The sequence below is a fragment of the Hylobates moloch genome, unplaced genomic scaffold (assembly GCF_009828535.3).
Source record: "Hylobates moloch isolate HMO894 unplaced genomic scaffold, HMol_V3 SCAFFOLD_2, whole genome shotgun sequence".
In the NCBI taxonomy this organism is placed as follows: domain Eukaryota; kingdom Metazoa; phylum Chordata; class Mammalia; order Primates; family Hylobatidae; genus Hylobates; species Hylobates moloch.
The window spans coordinates 117,434,520-117,456,551 of record NW_026652277.1 but is presented as its reverse complement, the minus strand read 5'-3'; the positions used below and the strand labels follow the sequence as shown (position 1 = coordinate 117,456,551).

Below are 22,032 nucleotides of genomic sequence, written 5' to 3'. Positions count from 1 at the left end.
TGTGCCTCAAGGACATTTTCTTCCATGAGCATAGTACTATAATTTCACAGCAAACAAAAAATATATGTATATATATGCCCCTGGCACAACTTTTTACGTTGCTGGACAAATGGTTCTAATGACATCAGCAAAATGTGCTTGTATCAATTTCAGACCATTACTAGCATTTTCTTAAATTTTTATCAAATTTTTATATATAAGGATGTTTACATCTTTGTTTATTGGCAACTTGGTTAATTTTTTTTTAAGCTTATTCGGGGTTGTTTTTTTTTTTTTTCGGAGAGGTAGTCTCACTCTGTTACCTAGGCTGGAATGCAATGGTGTGATCTTGGCTCACTGCAACTTCTGCCTCCAGGTTCAAGCGATTCTCCTGCCTCAGCCTCCCAAGTAGCTGGGACTACAGATACAAGCCACCATACCTGGCTAATTTTTGTATTTTTAGTAGCGACAGGGTTTTACCATGTTAGTCAGGCTGGTCTTGAACTCCTGACCTCAAGTGATCCACCAGCTTCAGCCTCCCAAAGTACTAGGATTACAGGCATGAGCCACCACACCCAGCCTCAGGATTTTTTTTTTTCAAACGAAATCACAGGAAGTACTTGACAATGATATTTGAACATGAAACCTAGCTGGCTGACCTTAGAGAGCCAGAATTTGAAAGTATAATTAAAATGGTTAATTTTTATCATTTGCTATTTATCTATTGGAATCATGACACTTTCTCATAAATTTTAATGAACTATTTACATATTGCTATTATCTTCTATTCTTGACAAAGCTATTATTTTTCTTAGGCTGTGTTATCATTATTTCAGTTTAGTTTTGTTTTGTTTGTATGGAGAGATAATATAAGCTTTTGTTGTCTATACATTCAAATATATTGGTCTCTTAATTTCTTAAGGTTTTATTTCCCAACAAAACCAAACACTTCTAAGATCATCTTGACCTACAGTGCATTTGCCAATAGTGATCAACACAGTGCAACACTACTGAGAACATTATAACTGCCTTATCATTAATATGCTAGACTCCTTACTCTTTCTCACATTCCTCCACACAGTGACAAAATCCCATCAACGTTACCTCCTAAATATTTAACTCTGTCCTCTCCTCTCCATCCCTATTACCACCATCCCTCATCATCTGTCACCTGAAATGCTGAATGTAACTGCCTTCTAACTAGTCTCCCTGTCTCCAAAATAGTCCTCTTGCAATGCAAAACTGCCATTAGCGCCAGCTTAAACCTTCCAGAGTCCCTCCCTTTATGTCCCCTCATCCCCTTGCACCCTCCCCCACAACTCTCCAGTCTCTCAATAACAATTGGCCAACATGCTTTTAATGTTTACCTGAGTTAAGCACTTTGCAAACATTACTTCAATTACCCCTCATAAGAATGTTTTAAATACAATGCCATTGTTGTTCCCATTTTACAGAGTAACTGAAGCATATAGAGGTTAAGTAGTTTCACCAAGTTCTCATAGGCAGAAAGATGCAGAGACAGGATGCAAACTCAGCTCTACTGAACTCCAAAGCCCACATACTCTCTTAACCACTGCATCACACTTCCTCACAGGTGGATCTTCATCGCTCAGCAATACTGCCTGTTTGCCATTCTGCCCCATAGCAACACTGTAATGCCTGGAATTCCTCATATACATTCGTGCTGCTTCCCCACTCACTATGCTCATGCTATTCTGTCTCTTGCAAATGTCCTTCCTTCTCCTTTTAACCATGACCTAGATGACTCTTACCCATCTTGTTTAAGACTCAGCTCAGGTGTTGCATCCTCCAGGAAGACTTTTCCTATATAATTCCTTCCCTGCCCTCACTCTTCTCTCTCTAAGGAGGTACCCTTCCTCTGTGTTCATCTCCATCACTATACCCACCACATTGTGTTATCAATTTCTGTTCTTATGTTTGCCTTCTCCACTAGACCATGAGCAGCTTGAGACAATCTTTCTGTTTTCTTTTGTTTTGTTTTGTGTTTTGTTTTGTTTTTAGACAGGGTCTCACTCTGTCACCCAGGCTAGAGTGCGACCTCTGCCTCCTGGGCTGAAGCAATCCTCCCACCTCAGCCTCCTGAATAGCTGGCACCACAGGCACACACAACCATGCCTGACTAACTTTTTCTATTTTTGATAAAGATGGGGTCTTGCCATGTTGTCCAGGCTGGTCTCACACTCCTAAGCTCAAGGGATCAGCCCATCTTGGCCTCCCAAAGTGCTGGGATTATAGACGTGAGTCACTGCACCTGGCTTGAGACCATCTTAATCATCCATATGTCCCCAGCCAGTGCTGTGCCTGGCATGTAGTGGGCTCTCAGTCCTTCATCAATGTTCAGAATAAGAAATAAAGAGTGTTTAATCAACTAATTCTCAAATATTTGTTGAGTATCTACTATGTCTAACGTATGTATTAAAGTTTTGGGCCGGGACAGTCAGGGAAGGCTATAGAGAAAAGAGAAGATTTTAAATGGGGTCAAAAGATGTACAAGGCTCAGAAAGCAAAGCCACATATCAATAATCTAAATCTAATGTCTGAGCAAATGCTTAGGCTGGGGACCATGGTTAGCTATAAATGGCAAAGCTGAGAAGTTGATCGTCTTCCTCTTGCTCTTAAATTCTATCAGATCAGCTGTTTCCTTATCCAAGAGCAAAGTGTCAGATTCAAGTTGTGTTCCAGGGCATTTAACCTTTCAATGATGAGCATCTCACCTTAACTCTAAGATCATCTCCTAGGACAGAAAATTGTAAATGCTTCTAAATAAATTAAAAACCTAGAGACTGTTAGATCATGAGATACATTAATAATAATGAAATGTCAGAAACATGTGCAGCTACATGTAATGAATTCAACAACTGTCCGAAGGTCATAGAGGTCTTCCTGCAAAATATATGTCATTCTGTTTACATCAAACACACAAAACTCATTTACAAGTGAATGTCATTTTCATCTTTGTTCCATGGCCAAGTACATCTCATTTGCATTTGTGTGTTTCCCTACTGGAGTGCTTGTCACTATTCTACAGCTGGTGTGGGTTGTGCTCAGTACCTGCTACTTACCATAGGCTCAGGCTCTAGTCATCCAGTTGCAAGTCTGAATCATAATCCCAAAGATGGTTTTACATAAGGTATTTTTAAATAATATGCATCATTGGGAAATCAAAATTTGGTGATAGTGTTCACAGGAAAAAACTAAAAGTTCAAATGCATGTGCATGCAACATACTCTTTTCCCACGTGAGCCCAACATTAGGATTTCTATATTGCTAGGCCTGGAGAAGTACAGTTCTATAGCTAAGGCCTCCCAAGGATCCTTTGCCAAATTCCCAAGAGAACAAAAGAATGGGGTGGAGGCCCCATTGTTGTCTCCCTATGTACAGAGTATGATCAAGAGCTAAAGGTAACTGAGTTTTCCAACTATGGAGAGAAGGACCAGTTGAACAGTCAGCCAATCATCCCTCTCCCAGAGGCTGGTCTGATTCTGACACTGTCCTCAATAGCTCTTTCCTCACTGCAATCAAAGCAGTTACACCTTCTGAAACATGCCTGCACCCCACCTACAAAATCACTTAACACAAGTTATTCATTGAAGTGTCTTTAAGGTAATAAAAGATTGAAAACAACCCAAAGGTCATCAACAGGAGAATTGGTTAAATCTGTCTTTCTACATCTACACAATAGAGTACTATGTAGCAATAAAAGAAAAAAAAAGTGAGGAGGCTCTCTTTGAATTATCATGGAAAATTTCTCCACAGTATATTAATTTGAATAAAAAGCAGGATACAGAAGAGTGAATATTAAATATTTAAGACAGGGAAGAAAATAAAAATACATTCATTCGTGGATATTTGTATTTACAAAAAGAAAACTAGACGTATACAAGAAACTAAAGTGATTACAAGTATAGATCAAGATTTTTTTGGTTTTGAAATTCATAGTATTTGGGGGATCTACTTTAAGAAATAAAACACAGAATTAGGTACCGGTCTGTATTTGTCCATTTTCATGCTGCTGATACCTGAGACTGGGAAGAAAAAGAGGTTTAATTGGACTTACAGTTCCACATGGCTGAGGAAGCCTCAGAATCATGGTGGGAGGCAAAAGGTACTTCTTACATGGCAGCAGCAAGAGAAAAAATGAGGAAGAAGCAAAAGCGGAAACCCCTGATAAACCATCAGCTCTCCTGAAACTTATTCAGTATCATGAGAATAGCACGGGAAAGACTGGCCCCCATGATTCAATTACCTCCCCCTGGGGCCCTCCTACAACACTTGGGAATTCTGGGAGACACAATTCGAGTTGAGATTTGGCTGGAACACAGCCAGACCATATCAAGGTCTTATATAAGGATTTCATGCCAGTGAGCTTCGTGGTACCTCTACCTGTGGTGATTACCTATGAGCTGACAGAAGTGCACAGAAATGAGATTGGATTAACAATCCTAGATAGATACCTATTTAGACAGTTTTGCTCTTTGAAAATGTGAGTATATTTCTTATTTAGAATGCAAAACCAACTTTTTTTTTTTTTTTTTTTTGGTAGATACAGGAGTCTCATCATGTTGCCACGGTTGGTCTTGAACTCCTGGCCTCAAAGTGATCTTTCTGCCTTGGCCTCCCAAAGTGCTGGAATTATGGGCATGAACCACCTCACCTGAGCATCTCAATCATCTTATTTAAGTTTGGCTCCATTCCGCAACCTTGTGTCTGCAGGGATTCTCCCTCAGCCTGACTTTTTCCTATGACAATGTGCCTAGCATTCTGTTTTGAGTTTGCCCTTGTATTTCCCTCTTTCTGATCACTCTCAGCTCTGTCATCAATAGAGCAGCTTCAGACCACCCCAGCCCCACCTCTGCCCCCTGCCTGGCCCAGATTTCCAGGAATACAGCCTGCTATATGTGAAAAGAGTTTGAACGTTGAATAAACCACACCACAAATGATCTCCAATACCATGAGATGCTAGGAAACTGGAAACTTTTTTAGGTACTGACTTGGGAATTCGGTGATTCTCTGGCAGTGCACCATAGTCCCGAAATTCTCAACAGAATCAAACTATTACACCTTCCTTCCTAGGGTCCTCAGGATCACAGGTGGACCATTTTAAATCTATCCTTATACACATCTTCTTGTTTAATAAAACCAAGTAAGTAAGCCTAGACTAGATAGGACACAGCCTTGCAGGGATTTACCAGAATTCAAATGTCTTCAAATACATAACAAGCAAAAGATGGTCTCTAACTTAACTGTGGTTCCAGCTAAAAAGCCTGGGGATCCACTTATCTTTCAGTTCACCTCATCATCACCCTGTAAAACATTCACTGGATCTAGTTACAAAGGATTCAGATCGAATTTCTGGAAACCTCTTTCATCAGGTGACACCGTTTTAAAGAGGTCATATGGCAGGGTGTGGTAGCATGTGCTTGTAATCTCAGCTACTCAGAAGGCTGAGGCCGGAGGATGGCTCAAGCCCAGGAGTTCCATACCAGCCTAGGCAACATACTGAGAACCCATCTCAAAAACAAACAACAACAACAACAAAGCCCTAAATAAATAAATAAACTAGTAGAACAAGAGGGCATACATTAACAGTATGTTGAGAATAAGGCTGTGTAGTGGAGTCAATAGGCTTAGGAATGAATCTTAGGAATACTTCTAGCTTGGTATTGAAACAAGCCCCATTTCCCTTATCTATAAAATAGATTGTTATAAAGATTAAATGAGATAATAAAGATTTAATTAAATGAGTGCTGTCAAGGAAACCTTGAGGCAAAGCTATTTTTTTCCACTTTATGAGAATATTGGCCCATATAAATGCCATGAAGTCTCAAACTACTAATTCAATACAATAATATACAAATTGATTTAGAAACCAATGTAGGGTATAGTATATATACAAACACCTATAGATGGCAACGCCAGTACCCTGAGATCACATTTCGGCATGTTAGCTTTAAATAATTCCGAAAGCCTATCCCATAAACCCTCTGATGTATTTTCTTTTCTCTCCATCCTCTTGGTTGCTAAGGCATTTCTTTCTCTTGCTTTCTGAAAAATCACAAATAAGCTTATAAAATGTGACATCCTACATTGACTTGTTTCTCATTGGATTGACTTTCAGCATACCTGAAAGCATTTTGTTGCTCACAGATGTGTGGTGCTACAGTCCAATGCCCTCAAGAGAGCTTGAATCTGACCTGGTAACGTCTCCATTTCCCTTAAGGTGACAATTCAGGAATCAACTGCTCAGTGTCAAGTATAGAATCTTATCTCTCTGCCTTTTTTTTTTCCAGGGATTTAAACAAGATTAAAAACAATCTTTGACCTTCGCTATGTTCTTATGTAAAGCCATCTGCTATTGCATCTATCTTCACTATATCTCCTGTCACATAAGACATTTCCACCTAAGGCTTTCTACTCAAATCACTAGATTTAAGTGTCTCCCACTAAAATACAACTTGCCACGAAAGTCATTCTCTACTTAAAGTAACTCCCAGGAAAACTGCTGCACTACCAGCATTAAGAATAGAATATTTGTATTTGCAGCCATTTCCTGCAATATCAAATTATGCAAAAGTATATACGGATAGAAAAAAAGTAGAGAACGCTCATGATGTTTCGATATTTATTTAATTTTTAATAGTTTCCTCACTCGAAAACATTTCTTTTAATCTGTTTAACTCAAATTACCAAAAAATCTATGACTTTTATATTCTTTAATGAACTCATGATTTCGTCTTTATTGGCCATTTACATGAAACGTCAAACTTTAAATAATTAAAATGTACTTAAAATAAAGTTAGTGTCTTCAGAGGGGTTACATGCATACGTATAGTCCACCCACTTTCGGTCCCTTTTTGAAGGACTCTTGGAGGGTTTGCAAGCTAAAGGCATTAACAAGTTGTCTGTGGTACAACAGCTTAATTTGAATTAAACTACAGCCGCAGATGACAGAAGCCCTCCTTTCATCTTTTGTAGGGAGGTCGCCGAGCCCAGAGCGAGAGCCACGCTCCTTCTGGAACTAAACACGTTGGCCCAGCCGTCTGTTGAGTCCTCCTCTTCACAACTCACACCTGGGTGGCCAAGGGTCACGCTTGACCTCGCGACGGCGCCGGCGCCTCTGCCCTCTTCCGGTTGGGAAGGCGGCAGATGGCGAGAGCGCACCGCGCGGGTGCCGCATCTCCCCTCCACAGCGGGGTCGGGCGGTTTCCACAAGGACCAGTTAAGCCTGAAACTTTCCCGTCCTCCTGCCGGCATCGCGGGTCTTCCCGGGTCCTCCTCTCCAGCAGGACTCCTGGACTGTCCACCTAAACGCGGCGAGACTCCCGCACCCCTGCCCCTACGAGACCCCAGAAACCCCTTTTCCCAGGGAGCGCGAGACTCTGAGTCCAGGGAGCGCGAGGCTGTCAGTCCAGGGAGCGCCGCGCCACAGGATGCTGCTCGCACTCTCACCTCCAGCTCCGCCTGGCCGCCGCCGCACTAGCCCAAGCGGCCGGCCCGGGGTTCTTTCGCCGCGGCCAGCTCGCCACCAATAGCAACCCTGGCTCCAAGGAATGCACCAATGGGAGCGCTCGGAGTAACCAGGCTCAACCAATCACCGCCGTCTCGGCTCTGGAACCCCACCAGCAGTGTCGTCACTGCTCCTTAACTCCGCCAAACGGTAGTTCTAGCCACTCCCGTCCTTCCCTCAGAATCTAGACGTTAAATATACTTTCCCCTGAGTAGAGTCCTGCGGAATTGCAGCTTATGCTCGGCTCAGGAAGACATGCACGCGCGCTCACCTCCACTGCGTTCTTCTGCTTAAGCTCATCCCTCGATGCCCAGCCAAGCTTTTCAAAAATTAGTGAAAACAAACGAGAATTCTTTTTACCACGCAATTGACCTCCATGAACTGTTTGAACCGTTGTCTGGCCTCTATGAACTATTCGAACCTTTGTCTCAGCTCAAAATGGAAAGATGGCCTGAGAAGGAAGAGGTCTGAAGAAGTCTCTCCTTAGCAAAAGCATGGAAAGCCTTTATTTACTGAAGCTGATGCGAGTTGGGGGCTAGAAGTGAACCAAGAGGAGAGTGTTCTGCAAAAAGATGCTAGTGTTATACAAGGCCGTCAACCCTTATCTCCTTAGGTTGATATCTTCAAAATGAAAACACAAAAGAGTTGCTAGATTTTAGCGTTTTTTAAAAATATATGTATCATTTGGTAGCTCCCTATGCATCAGGTGTGATCTAAGCTGCTGGCCTGCGTTAACTCATTCGATGTTCACAACTATCCTATTGCTTATTTCGCCCTATTTTTACAAGTGAGGAAATTGAGGCAATAGAGAAACTGGCCCAAGACGCAAAGCTACTAAGTGACAGAGGCAGGACTAGAACCCACGTCTGTCTGAGGTATTTAGGTTAACAAAACAGTTTAATGCCCAAACTAACTAGGTTCAAGCAATCTAGAGTCTTTCACTTCTAAAGAAAATGAATACGCCTCCTATCTTTAAAAAAAAAATTTGGTACAAAATATTCAGTTAGAATCCTAGAAACTTCCAGTGGCATTAGCATAACCCTCAAAGTTAGTTGTGGTTACCAAGATAAGAGGAGTTGAATGGTGGGTGGCAGGGAGAAGAAAGAAGGGGATAGGAAACAGAAAGAAATAATCTGAGAAACACTAATTCAACTGAGGCACTTAAAATAAACAATGTTATTGTTCCTGATTGTATATCACTGATATGACTTTGTCATTAAAACGAATAATGGCATTATGTATGATAGTATGCACATACATGAACAAATATATGGGTTATCTGAGGCAACCTATGGAGAATTACACATGACTTTTGATTAAGAGACACTTTGTTCAATTTTTTTGTATTGGAATCTATTTTAACAACGTCTAGAAGATATCAATTAACAAAGGAGAAACAGAATATTGGGTCCTTTGTTTTATTAAATTCTAAATGTATATCCTTTAACCAAACTAATTTTAGGTTTATTTTTTGAGATGGGGTCTCACTATGTTGCCCAGGCTGGATTGCAGTAGTTATTCACAGGCATGATCATAGCACACCGCAGCCTTGAATTCCTGGGCTTAAGCTAGCCTTCTGCCTCAGCCTCCTGAGTTGCTGAAACTACAGACATGAGCCACTGCCACCGGCTTATTTTTAATTTATTTTTATGAGCTATTTTCAGAAGTTACAGGAGTTGGTACTGAGCCAGAAAACGGGAGAAGGGGGCAATACTGTTATAGCTGATAAAATGTTTCCCATGTTTCAAATCTGGGCAGCCTTTGTCACTTTCCTTGAGAATTCATATGCTCTGATTTCAGAAAAGCTTTTCCAATATTCTTCTATAGTGGTCGATTTGGTTTGAAGCAATAATTGCTTCAAAGGGCAAGACCACAATACTAAACAGGCAGCAAGAAGCTCTGGGCTCTTGGAGCCGATTTAGCAGGCAGATGTTTGAATTCACTTCTAGTTCTGTGTGATGAACTGTGAACCTGGTGGGGCAAGCTGATGGTCCTCCTCCATGGAAAGGAAAGAGCTGCAAGTAGCATAAGAACCTGGCACAGTATAGGTCCTCAATAAATGGTAGTATCTTTGTCACCATATTTACGTGTTGATACTTTCTCTCTCTCTCTCTCTCTCTCTCTGTTAGCTTTCTTTTACAAAGCGAAACATTGTCTGGTCAGCTGACACTAAAAACCTATAATTCCTAGCATACATTTTCTCATAGAAGAAATCTTGCAGATCATCACCAATAGGAATCACACGCCCTCCCCTATCCATGCCCTCCTGCTGTGATATGCCAGAAAATGTTCCTGCCAGCCACCAGGTGACTAAAGCAGTGTTGCCAACAGGAAGACAAGGTGAAGACTTGCAAATCATTCAGGATTCAGAAAATAAAGGGCATTTTTAACTGAGTTAAATTATCGGAGTTACATCCAGACCCTTGGGGATGACTCGCCAGAATCTTCAAACTGATCTCTGAAAAGTACTGCAGACATGGGCCCTTCAGGTACCTGCCCTTAGCTAAGGGGTTAACTGATCCTCCACTTTCTAGTGAAATCCTCCCCAGAGTGTATATGGGGAGGAAGATGGGTGCTTTCCAATTTTAGTCAACAAAATTATATTCTTTATGATGTCTGCCCATTAACTAGCATTTTTTTAAAACCAGTAAATATAGTCATTGCTTCTAATTTTGCTGTTCTAATCATAGGCATCCCAGTGACCTTAGAGTACGCTTTCTTTTCTGTAAGATGGGACCAATACTGACAGCAGAAGACCATTGGAAGAAGTACATGGGAAAAAGAAACTTATGAGTAAAGCAAATAGATCAGCACTTCCAACAAAACAGACCCTCCTTTAGTATTTGTTGAATTAATAATAAAATATATGAATCATAAAAGACACTGAGCAAGTTTCCTTTTTTGCTTCCCAAGGAAAGTTCTGTCAAAATGGAACACAACAAGAAATAGTGATTCTACAGTTCCATACTCTTTTTTGACAACATGTGGGGTTTTTCTTCTTGAAGGTCATGAACTTCTTTCAGTAAACATGAAAACATTCAGCATGATTAACAATGGTTTTAGGAAACGATTGTTTTGCCTGATGTTTGGGAGCCTGTGAAACGCACATATTGAAACTGGTATATTTCCCTGTTATAATACAACACTGCTTAACATTATTTTATGAATAGTCAAAGTATTCAAGTGTCCAATTATTTATTTTATTATGCAGTCTCCTCGCAAATTGTTTTCAAATTAAACTTCTTTAAAATATCTGCTGAAATCACTAAGTGAACAAACTCTCGTTTGTATCTTTATTCTTCTTAAAGATTGCACAATCTGGAACCAAAACCAAAATACTATATCCACGGTACAGCAGTCATTATAAAACAACACACACCACATCTGTATTCTACCAAATAGAATATTTTCTTTACAATTATATATTGCGTGCTCTTAGATTCATGCTTTAGATATTTTACATTTATCATTATTCTCTCATAAATAATTGCAACTTGACCAATTTGTACACTTGCTACCACTATATACTCAATGGGGCAAGGCGTAGTCTTTGACATGAGAACAGATAAAACGGAAACCAGTATATGGATGTCACATCTACCCAATTGGACTAGTGTTTTGCCTATGCAATGAAATACTAATGTAAAATACACACACAAAACGTCGTTTCAAAAGGCACAATTTCCTCCACAGAAAAACTTAGAAATACGTGGCAGTTAAAATCTGCGCCCTCGAAGGCGCTGTGACGTTCGCATTGATGTGATTCTGAACACCAAGAGCAGACCGCCTGGGCGGTTCAGGGTGAGCTCATCCAAGAAGTCCAGAGGCCAGGGGTGCGGAGGTACTGGTCGCCCTCGAGCTGTCCAGGTGGCCAGATTTACGCCAACTCTGAACTGTTGCTCTGAGTTTCAGTCCCAGCTCACTGTTTCAAATCTGGCGCCCTCTCAAAAACAAAAATGGTTTTGTCCATTGGGTGACTCTTCCCACCACCAGGAGTTCCTCTTCTGCGAGAATAAACCCTCGACTCCTCTCTGTCCTCGCCCCGCCCCTTCCCGGGAAGACTCGTTACAAGTCGCGCTCCCCGCCGCCCCCAGCCTCGGGGTCGCTCTGGTCGTCTGTGAAGCAGACGTCCACGTCGCTGTCGTCGCTCTTGGGATCCCCAGGCTCCGGGGGATAGCCAGGCTCGGCACCTGGGCCGTCGCCCGCTTTGGCAAGCAGACTCTGGCCAGGGTGGCGGGACTTGACATGTCGCTCCAGGTCCCGGCGGCGCACAAGTACCTTGCCGCAGAACTCGCAGCGGTAGGGCGTGTTGCCCTCGGCGTGCAGCCGGATGTGCTTGTTGAGATTGCTGGGGTCGCCGAAGGGCCGCAGACAGACTTTGCACTTGAGTGGCTTGTAGCCCGTGTGCGTCCGCATGTGGATCTTGAGCCCATACTTGCGCGAGTACAGCTTGCCGCAGTAGAGGCACAAGTGGCCGGTCTTGGGCTTACCTGCGCCGCTGCCTCCACTGCCGCCGCCCCCGGTGCCTCCTGCCGCCGCGACGGCCGGTGGCAACGTCCCCGAGTCCAGGCGTCCGCGACCCTTCCCGGCAGCCATCTCGGACAGCTGCTGATTGTGCATGGCGATCTCTCGGTCGATGTTGGCCAGCGAGCCCAGCTCGGCGGGGCTTAGGGCGGCCGCTGCGGGCCCGCTGAAGTAGGAGATGGACTCCGGATACTTCAGCAGCCCGCCGAAGTGCAATTTGAGCGGGTAATAAGCGGTGGTGGCCGGTGAGCCGTACAGCAGCTCCCCGTTGTAGACTGTAAAGGCCGGCATGACTGCGGGCAGGTGGCTGCACTCACCACCCGGATAGGCTTTGAGACCGCCCGTGTCGAGGGGCGGCAGCGCGCAGCGCTCGAGAGGCAGCCCGGGCGCAGGGGGCAGCTGCGCATAACGCGCTCCTGGCAGCGCGGCGGCTGCGGGCGGGGCGCGCTCCACGTGCTTGAAGGCGGACGCCTCTTCCGGGGGGACGGAGAGCACAGGCAAGCCGCGCAGGGCCCCAGAGCAGGGCAGGCCAGGCGGCGGCGGCGGCGGCGGCGGCAGCGGATCCCCCGCGAGCAGGCACTTGGGATGGTGGTGGTGGTGCGCGTGGTGGTGATGGTGGTGACCCGCGCCGCCCGCCGCCGAGTTCTCCCCGCTCCCGGGGCGCCCGCACGCCCGGCCCCCGCCCAGCAGCCTACCCAAAGCGAGGCCGGCCCCTTGCTTGCTGCTGCTCTCCTCCCGGTAGGGGTCGCCGTGAGCGGCCGCCGCCGCCCTCGCTAGGCCCGCGGGCTTGAAAGCTGAGCGCACGCCGGGGTAGAAAGCCAGGCTGCCGACCCCCGCCGAGGAGCCGCCCACGATGCCGAAGAAGTGCCCTTGTCCTCGGGCGGCTCCGCTCATGTCCAGGGCACGGTCCAGCTGCTCCTTGCCCTTCTTGGGCTGCCCCCACTTGCCTGGGGTCGGCGAGGTGGCCGAGGGCGCGGAAGAGGCCTCGCGCTTGATGCCCTCCCGCGCACCGCAGGCCTGAACTGGTGGCGGGCCCTGGGGGTTGGGTCGCAAAGTTCCTGCCTGGGAAGGCGCGGCGAAATCGGGCGCCGGGGGTTTTGGGGAGAGACCGAGGCCATCAGCCGCTGGGACGGCGCCTTGGCGAGCCGCGTGTTCGTGGTGCAGGAAGGCGCCGCCTCCACCGCCGCTGAACACGCAGTGGAAACGCAGGTGTGCCTTAAGGCTGTTGGGGTATCTAAACGTCCTCCAGCAGTACCAGCAGATGTAGCGCTCCTCCCCTGGGCAAGAAAGAATGGAAAAGCGACCCGGTGAGAGGCGAACAAGCGAGACAGAAAGAAAGCGCCAGTGCACCCAAGGGAAAGCCCAAGTTTCGACTAGCGGTATGGGGAGTGGGTGAAATGTAACTTCGGTAGCCCTACTGTATCAAGGACCCCGAAAAGCCCCAAATGGCCAATCCTTATCAGTGTCTCCATCCTCTGGGACTACTCAGAGGCCAAAAAAGGTGACGGGGCCTTTCCAACGAAGACTTTCTCCAAGCCATCCCAGCAAAATCTTCGTTGGAAGGGCCGCACTTAGGCAGGCTGGCCGGGTAAGAGCAAAGAGCAGCTGTTGCTTTAAATCAAGTGTTGAGGCTGTGCAGTGCCTGGGCCCATCTGTTGGCGTTTGCAGAATAGGTGGCGTATGTCAAGGAGTTTGGATAAACTGAACAAAGACCAATCTAATGGTCGTGAGCGCCTCATTACCAGGCGAGACAATATCCTGTATGTATAGGCCATATGTAATCATTCCTTTTCATAGAACAATGTCTTTTGTGTCTCCTACCCACCCATTCCACCCCCTTCCAGCCTTAAACACTTCGCCCGAGGTTTTCCTGGAGCGTGACCAACTGAAGGACCACATAGGGACTATGATTTGCCATTCTTCAAAATTATTTGTATCTTTATTTCCTCTTTAACCCCATTTAATTTGCTGGGAGAAAAGAAAAAATTCTTATGCCCTGATACTCTAAAAAGGATGATGATAATCTAAGAAGGATGATGTTGCATTGTCTTGTCTTGTCTGCCACTTGGTAATTAATTAACTCCTAGATAGCTGCACAAATCCAAGCTTAGTAAAGTCTTTGGAGAAAATATATTAGTTTTTTATTATATGAATATATATAAATGATATAGATCGATAAATAAATGTAGATACTCAGCTTTTAATAAGTGCAGAATTCTCTACCAGGCACTATATACGTGTTTGGTGTCAAATCTTTTTTTGTGTTTAGTATTATTAGCATTAGTTTTTTCATTTTGCCCGAGTTTGTGAACACAATCAAGAGACACATATATGAGACATTCTGATCACATACTAGAAGTTAATTTCCACTTAAAAGGGTCATATTACTGCTGTAGAGAGAAACGATCTTGCAGTTGGGTTTCTTTTAAAATGTGGTTGATTGATAATACTGAAGGGAAAGATGTCTGTGAGAAAGAAGTTGAACTGCAAGGAAATATCCAAAATATACATCAGTCTCATAAAATTTAACAGGAAAGTTAAATTCTCCCTCTGCATATACAAGCAGCTCAAACTTCTGAAATATTACTACAGAAATAACAATAGGGAAGAATTCCAGATCTTCTTCCCTTTATGTATATTAACTTCTGGGTTTGCATAACACAAGTAGCTCCCACCCCTACCCCGTAAGGCCTGTGAAAACTCAAGCGATAAGCACTGCATTCCAACTGAGTCCAAGGAGAGCAAAAAGAAAAATGGGGAGAGGAGTATTTGCCTATGACACCGTATCCTAATTGTTTATAGAAGTCTTAGATAAAACCATTTCAATGTTCTGTTACCTTGTACTGAACATTCATGTAAAATAAATCTTGAAAAAAAGAGAGAATAGACCTCCTAGGTTCTCTTGGTGGGTATGTTGTCTTAAATAACCTTCCTTCTAACTTCAGAGCCTTTCTCTCTCTCATCACCCCTTTTGAAAGAGGGAGTTTTCAGAGTCTGCCGCAGAATGACTCAGCTCACTGCAAAGCCACATAAGCTTTTTTCTTAAAATGAAGGGGCAGTATTTTCCTCCATCTTACTATGAAATTGAAACCCACTGAAGTTAGCTAGTATTAGGAGAATAGCAGCCATCCCTATTTATTTCTTCCTCTTTCCAAGCTTTAAGCAGCATACGTTTAATGTATACTTTTTTTCAGTTATCCTAACCAACTGACATGTTCTCCAGACTCTGAGATCCAAATCATGCCAAGAGTATCAAACACATTTAACAAGTGACTGCCTCCTCTTCATGTAACTCTAAGGTGGTCAAGAGTTCAAACTTCTCCAAGCTGGGGAAGTCAGGGTTCAAAATCACCCATGCCTTCTCACCTCCAGAAAAAAAAAAAACATGGTATTTATTTTGACATCTGTTACCATATGATGTTTATAAGCTCAATTGGCTGAAAGGAAAACACAAGGACCACTATTCCAGTTGCTTTTGTACTATTTGGGACTACCTAAGGAAGGGTGTTCTGTGTAGAAATGGCTGGCTCCTAAAGGTTAGTGGCCCGCCAAATTCTATAGTGGCAGATTTGAGAGTTCTCCGCTATGCGGCTTTTATTATACTTCTCTTTTTACTGGAAGAAGTTGACAACAGAATGTAATATAATGTGATTCAAGGAACAAACTGTCTTAGGATAATTTGAATACTGTACATACAAAATAAACAGAATTAACTTACAGAGGACGATGATACTTTAAAGTACAGTGACTCATTGTTTTGAATAAACTTCATTCTGTGTTATTCATGAAGTGTTTCCTAATTCACATTCTTGTATTAATTTCTCTAAACCTATTTCTAAAGGGATGAGATTGAGCAGGCAATTCAGGAAGACAGCGTGTTAGAATATTTCACGGCATTCATTATTTTGATGTTAAATAATAAATGTGTCTTTAGGAGAAATTACAGACAATTGTCAAGGAAAAAAAGCCATGGAAGCTTTGTGTGTGAAAAGGAAGTCTCCAAGACCTTAACTATTCTAGCACCTCCTAAACTTCTTTCCACAGGAAGTGTTCTTCAATGTTCAAGGTTTAAAAATGTTTTTCTGTTTAGTTACTGCACCTTAATTTGCATAAATCCACTCTTGGCTTTGAAGGGATCAAATAAATCTGAGAAGAAACTGGGATACATCCCAGATTCAATTTAAGTAGGCAAGGGGAAATGAATAAATGCCACTTAAATGGAAGGGTCTCAGTACCTGCCAACTGACCAGCTGTAAGTACCGTAATACTTCTAAAATGCTGTAGAAATGCACTGCTCTCCTGGAAAGCCAGTGGAGAAGAAATGTCCATGGACTTTGTAAAAGCATTCCAGGTTTGAGTTATACTCTGTGGAACTCATGGTGTAATTACTGTAACAACAACTTAAGGCTCCTTTTTTATTATTTATTTATTTATTTATTTTGAGACAGGGTCTCACTTATCACCCAGGCTGGCATGCAGTGGTAACATTACGGCTCACTGGAGCCTTGACCTCCTGGGCTCAAGTGATCATCTTGCCTCAGCATCCTGAGTAGCTAAGACTACAGGCATGTACCACCACACCTGGCTAATTATTTTTTTGTTGCAGAGACAGAGGTCTCACTATGTTGCCCAGGCTGGTCTCGAACTCCTAGCCTCAAGTGATCCTCCTACCTCGGCCTCCCAAAGTGCTGGGATTACAGGTGTGAGCTACCGCGCCTAATTTTTTTTATTTTAATTGAGTAAATAATGGTCTCTTTGAATATGCAACAGAAAAAGGATGGCCCCATTAAGTTCATAGAGCCTGCTTTTTCCCCTGCCATTGTGAGCCAGATTACTACTATCACTGTTATCGTTTATGGTTGATTTTAAGGAGGTAGCGGCGACCTCTCTCCTCTTTGCCTTGAAATACAGGGAATGTGAATTCCATTTTACATAGGTCGAGCTATGTCTAGGGACTCGCTTCAAGACAGGAGGAGGAGGGCTGGACTCTTGCCCATCCACGCTTTTGGAGTGGGTACCTTTCTCGTCGTGAGTCGGAGTCGCCGTGGTGGGGATGTCGAACCACTGAGCCAAGGAGTTAGAATACCACACTGTCAGCTCCTCCCCTGGCTGGACGTCTCGCAATGCTCGGTAGAAGATCTGGGACGCAAGGAATAGAACAGTTCAATGTCATTTCCTGGGTAATCAGTCAAAAAGCAACTGAGAAGAAAGGTTCAAATCCCGATTCTGATGCTGTGTGACCCTCGAGAAGCTACTGGAGCTCTCTGAACCTCACTTCCCTCATCCTTCAAACGGAAAAACAATAGTAGCTACCTTATAGGGTTGTCGAAACGTTTACATGAGACGTCTAGCTAAAAGCACTTTGCTCTTAATATTTTTGGCCACCGCAGGGACCGTTAGGTAGACTGAATTGGCGGTGGGGAGTGGGGGATGTGGAGAGAAGCCCGCAGTACCTGTCCTCCGGGTAAGTCTGCAATAGCTTCCAGAGTCTGTTCCTGGGAGTTTCTGGCTGCCCGGATTAACCCTATCCACTCCAGAGGGGAGCCCCCCGACTCGTCCACCAGCTCCCCTCTCACCATGCGCACCTGCAACACAAGTAGTGGTCGTTCTCCCCCGCACGTTGGCCAGGCCCACAACCCAGACAGAAAGTTTATCCTCCACCCCCACCCAACACAGGAAAGTGGTTGTTTTTGGTTTGGCCAGACCACTATGCGCTACTGGGAGGAGGAGAATTCCTTAGGACCTTGCCTGGGGGAAGGAGAAAGAGGAAAGTCTACCTATGCTAACAGTACTCCCACTTCCCTGCGCCCCACCTCGGCAAGACGGGGAGGGGGGATGGGTGTTGAGAACATCCTCCCTGAGTGCTTAGGCACATCTCGTACCAAGTTGTCCCCCACACCCTACCCCAGCTCTCCTATTTGCAGTTCTGAGAGCAGCCCTCACATCACGGTAGAGACATTTCTAGGTCAGTCCCAGGGCCCAGAGCGTCCCCCCCCCCACCGACAAACAAACAAACAAACAAATTATCTTATGCCTCCTCTATTCTGTGTGCATCGCACCTAGGTGCCTGTGAGCCCTGCAGCTAGTCTCGGAACAAAGCCCAAGCGGGGAAAACTTGCCCGCAGCTGGCAGGCCATTTAAAAGCAATTAAAACGCGTTTAAAGAGGAATGCGCGGTGGGCACCAAACTCTGCTTTGGACTGTAGTGGGGCGGCGTGATTGCAGGAGGAGCAAGGTGCAAGTCCCGCTGGCTGGACACCGGAGCTTTTTCTTACTAGAAAGCTCCAAGCAAGGCAAGCTAAAGCCAAGGAAGCCAAAGTCCTTCCTTCTACCCCAGACTTCTGCCTTCATTTCCCGGTCGCTGTTTGCCGACCTTTGGCTCCTGGGACGCCCCCAAAGCGGGCGAGTGCTTTAAGTCTCTCTGATCAGGGGTCGCGACGGTGTTTGGGGTGTGGGAGTCAAAGCTAGTGATTTGGCCCTGGCGCCTCCCAGTTGGGACTCTGGACTCTCAGAGCCCCGCTGCAGGCGCTCTGACCCAGTGCCCCGCGCGGATGGGCGCCCCTCGCCCTTGGAGCCCGCGTCAGAGCCAGTACCTTGCTTATCCTCTCTCCATATGCCCCAAACCCACAAGCCGACATCAGCAAGGGGAAAAAAATATATAACTGAGGAGGTTCTAGGAACTGAGAGCCTCCCAAAGATTTTTTTTTTTCGGGAAAAAATTTAAATTATTTTAAGGCGAAATTAGGCCTCAAATTAACATATTGAAGGGCAGAAGGGAAGAAAGGGTCTCGATGCCCTGAGCCCCCAGAAAGAGGGTGCTTTTGCAGAGAGAGCTGCGGATAGCGTGCGGGGGTGGGCTTCTGGCTTCTGACTGAGGAGACCCGAGAGCGCAGGGGAAAACACAAGCTGCGAATGGTCCCGGCGCCTACAGCGCTCAGTGCACCCCACCCAGGGCTGTCGCCTCTCGGCCACATCCTCTCCTCTCAGCCCGACCCCGTCCAGCTCTCACAGTTAAAGAGGCTACTTGCTCAGAATAATAGGAGTCCCCTTCCACCCGGCAGAATTAGCAGGTAACGACTCAATCACTTCCTTCCTCCACTTTCTCTCCTACCCCTTTCCCGGGTCAGGGCACTGAAAGGCGAACGGCAGTGGGCAGAGGTCTGAATGGTCAATACCTTTTTCTTAGGCCCGGGTTCCCTGCGGTCTGACAGGTACTTGCCCAGCTTGAAGGTACCAGGCACCGGTCCGAGGCGCAAGCCGGCCGGGATGCAGCAGTCGGCACTCACGCTGGTGGCTGGAGCTCTGGCGGCTCCGTGCATTGTTGCCGCCGCCGCCAGGCAGGCGCTCGGGTGCTCCAGGTCCTTGGAAGGGCGCGAGTGACAGAGCTGGAGCTGCGCGCTAGCCAGGGAGCCGCTCCCCGACGTGCGTCCTCCGCCGGCGGAGTGACGCGAGCGGGCATGCACTGCGCCTTTTCAATCGGGGCGGGAGCCTTTTGGCACCGCGAGCGCAAGGGCGCGGAGTTTGGTGAGAGAGTTGCGCTGCGAAGCAGCTGCAGAGTCCCACCCGAGAGGGTCACATGGAGTGGTTCCCTCAGCCCCCTGCATAATCGAGGCCTCTGAATGGCTAGCACACAATGGTCCAGGCGACCTTCCCATTCCTAAAAATCCAATTTGTCAAGGGCGAAGAAAAGGCACTGGTGAATCAAAGGTCCGGCGGGACCATTAATCCTCAGCATGGGGTATTGTCCTCGAGACAGTTACGATATTTTAAGTGACAAATCCACTGTATAATTTCTCCATAAATTTTACTTCCTTTTATTGTTCCCCGACAAACCAGTTTTGGGAAATAAGTGACTACTTTAAGTCTACTTGGCTGATTCCTTTGAGCCTTGGTCTACTTCAAAGATTTTTAATTCTCTCCCCTTGGCTTTATTGTAAAGGAGATTAAACAAAGAGATGGAGACTGTTTGGAGGACTTGTTAACTTCTATTGATTTCTGGCGTGTGCCATACAGAAATTAGGCAGGTACTTGATGGGAAAACACCAGAAAATACCTACACTTTTTAAATAAAGACCATATTACCATTTCAGGGGATTGGGTTCAGGCCAGTCGTCTATTTAGAACCGCTTTCTCACTTCTGTCCCATTTCGTCCCAAAATATGATGAAGCCTCCAGACCAAGTTGAGAAGGCGAGGTCAACTGTTCATCACTTTTCTCGGGCACACCCCCGGCCTGCACTTTCTCTGGAGAATGGGAAACAGCCCCAGAACCAATAGTTTCGAATGGGGATCCTGTGCCCTGGTCCGCGGCCCAGGGTTGAAGAGGAAGAAGTTCTACAAGTGGGTTATTGATCACGTCCCCTGGAAGAGGTCCTTGGACTAACTCCCCTAAAACCAACAACCTGGACTTTTCTATTAAACAAAAAAAAACCAGAATAAACAAAAACGAAAATCACCGCAATCTGTTAAATGTTGTAGAGAAGAGGGGCGAGGTGGGCGTTTGGGATAACTCTTTCTTACATCTACTTTGTGAACTAACAAGACGTTGTACTTCAGAGTTAAACCGGAGAGCTCCCCGTTTTCTTTTAGGGAAGCCTCCAATTAGCGTGAGGACATTTATTTTCACAAATAGTAGCCTAGTAATCAAGTTCATCAGATATTTGTGACTCCTGTCGGCACCTGCCGCGTGCTGCTCGTTCTGGGCACAGCTCCCCAAATCCTGTGAAGCCAGCACCCGAGCCCGATGCAGTTCTTCCAAGAGAGGCCTGAGTTGTGGTGTATTTCCAAGCCTAGCGCCAGAGGCCCAACCACTGCACAACAGGGTGGAGGGCCCTCAGCAGCACCCATGCTAGCTTCTCCTCGAGGCTTTGTCGGCTGAAGGTGCTGGAGCGATTGTGGTTAGCAAGGGTGGCAGGACGCAAGGTGGCGACACCTGCAACTCAGCAGTTTATCTGAGGAGGGTCTTCAAAGAAGCTCCGTGTGGTGCCCCTCACTCGAAACCTATGTTCACCACACTGGGCAGGTCCAGGACACTCAGAATCATTCACCCTGTGCTCTCCCACTCAAGACTCGGGGAACCTTTAGTGGATTGCTTCGGAGGCTCAGCCTGCTAGTCTGTAAAATGGGAATGATGGATACAAACAAACACTTTGCTTCCTCTCCGCGGTTCACTTCGGTTTGTAACAACAATCTGTAGAGTGCATGCATTCTGGAAGCTCCAAAACTGGTTGTTTGCCTAATGGGAAAATCCAGGCCAGGCCAAAGGTTTCAAGTCTAAGCATCTCAAGTCAGACCGTGAGAGGACACATGGATGGCTGGCCTCGGGCCAACTCCAGGGCCTGTGTATACATGGCTGCCGAGGCAGAGAAGAGCCGCTTGAAAGGTCTGGAGGGCCACACACTGCGGCCTCTGGGACCGTGCAGCCACACTATGCCCAGGTCACTTTCTGAGGGAGCTGCCACTGATTTTTGCTCGGAAGCCTCCAATTGCGCCTCTGAGGGCTGCGAAGACTGCCCTCAACGGAGAAGAGGGAGCCTTTGATCCAGCGGCCCATGAATGGCAAAAGCCGGGGGGTGGGGAGGAGGAGAGGAAGCGGCTCCGAAGAGTCAGGGCAATAAATTGAAGCCATGAACATGTCCCTCTAACCTCTGGCCTGGCGACTCCGGGATGACACCCAGTTTAAATTACCAGCACTGCAAGCGGGAAGGGGCGAGCGCTGGGCCTGGGTTCGGGGCGCCTCCCCGGCCCTCCTTAAAGAGTGAAAAAGCGTGAACGACACGCGAACAATTTTATCAATAGGACCATGTAAAGGCCGACTGTGAGGAAAGTTATTTATTAATATAGCCAATTGTGGTTGGTTCCCAGCCCCGCGAGAAGAAAGAGACTGCGCCAGAGGCATTCACACCAGCTCGCCGAGTTTTATTCTGTCCTGTGGCTCAGAGTTGAAGTTCCCCAAGTGAAATAAATTGTCCACAAAGGAGAAAAGGAACACGTTTTCTTTTAT

At 45.8% G+C, this 22,032-nt stretch overlaps 1 protein-coding gene across 1 annotated transcript; it reads right to left on the bottom strand.

Annotated features, from left to right (window-relative positions):
* Positions 1-10,786: 10,786 nt before the first annotated feature.
* PRDM13 (PR/SET domain 13) lies at positions 10,787-19,551 on the bottom strand. Its single transcript, XM_032165058.1, has 4 exons — positions 19,206-19,551; positions 17,485-17,616; positions 17,050-17,170; positions 10,787-13,308 (listed from the first exon to the last, which is right to left on the bottom strand). Exons 1-4 carry the CDS (start codon positions 19,347-19,349, stop codon positions 11,573-11,575), a joined length of 2,133 nt encoding a protein of 710 aa, XP_032020949.1. The 5' UTR covers positions 19,350-19,551; the 3' UTR covers positions 10,787-11,572.
* Between the last annotated feature and the right edge of the window lie 2,481 nt (positions 19,552-22,032).

Coding starts and splice junctions, on each gene's coding strand:
- PRDM13 (XM_032165058.1), bottom strand. CDS start 19,349: ATGCACGGAGCCGCCAGAGCTCCAGCCACCAGCGTGAGTGCCGACTGC. Junction 17,617..19,205: donor AACCCGGGCCTAAGAAAAAG/GTATTGACCATT, acceptor CTTGTGTTGCAG/GTGCGCATGGTGAGAGGGGA. Junction 13,309..17,049: donor TCCGACTCACGACGAGAAAG/GTACCCACTCCA, acceptor TTTCTTGCCCAG/GGGAGGAGCGCTACATCTGC.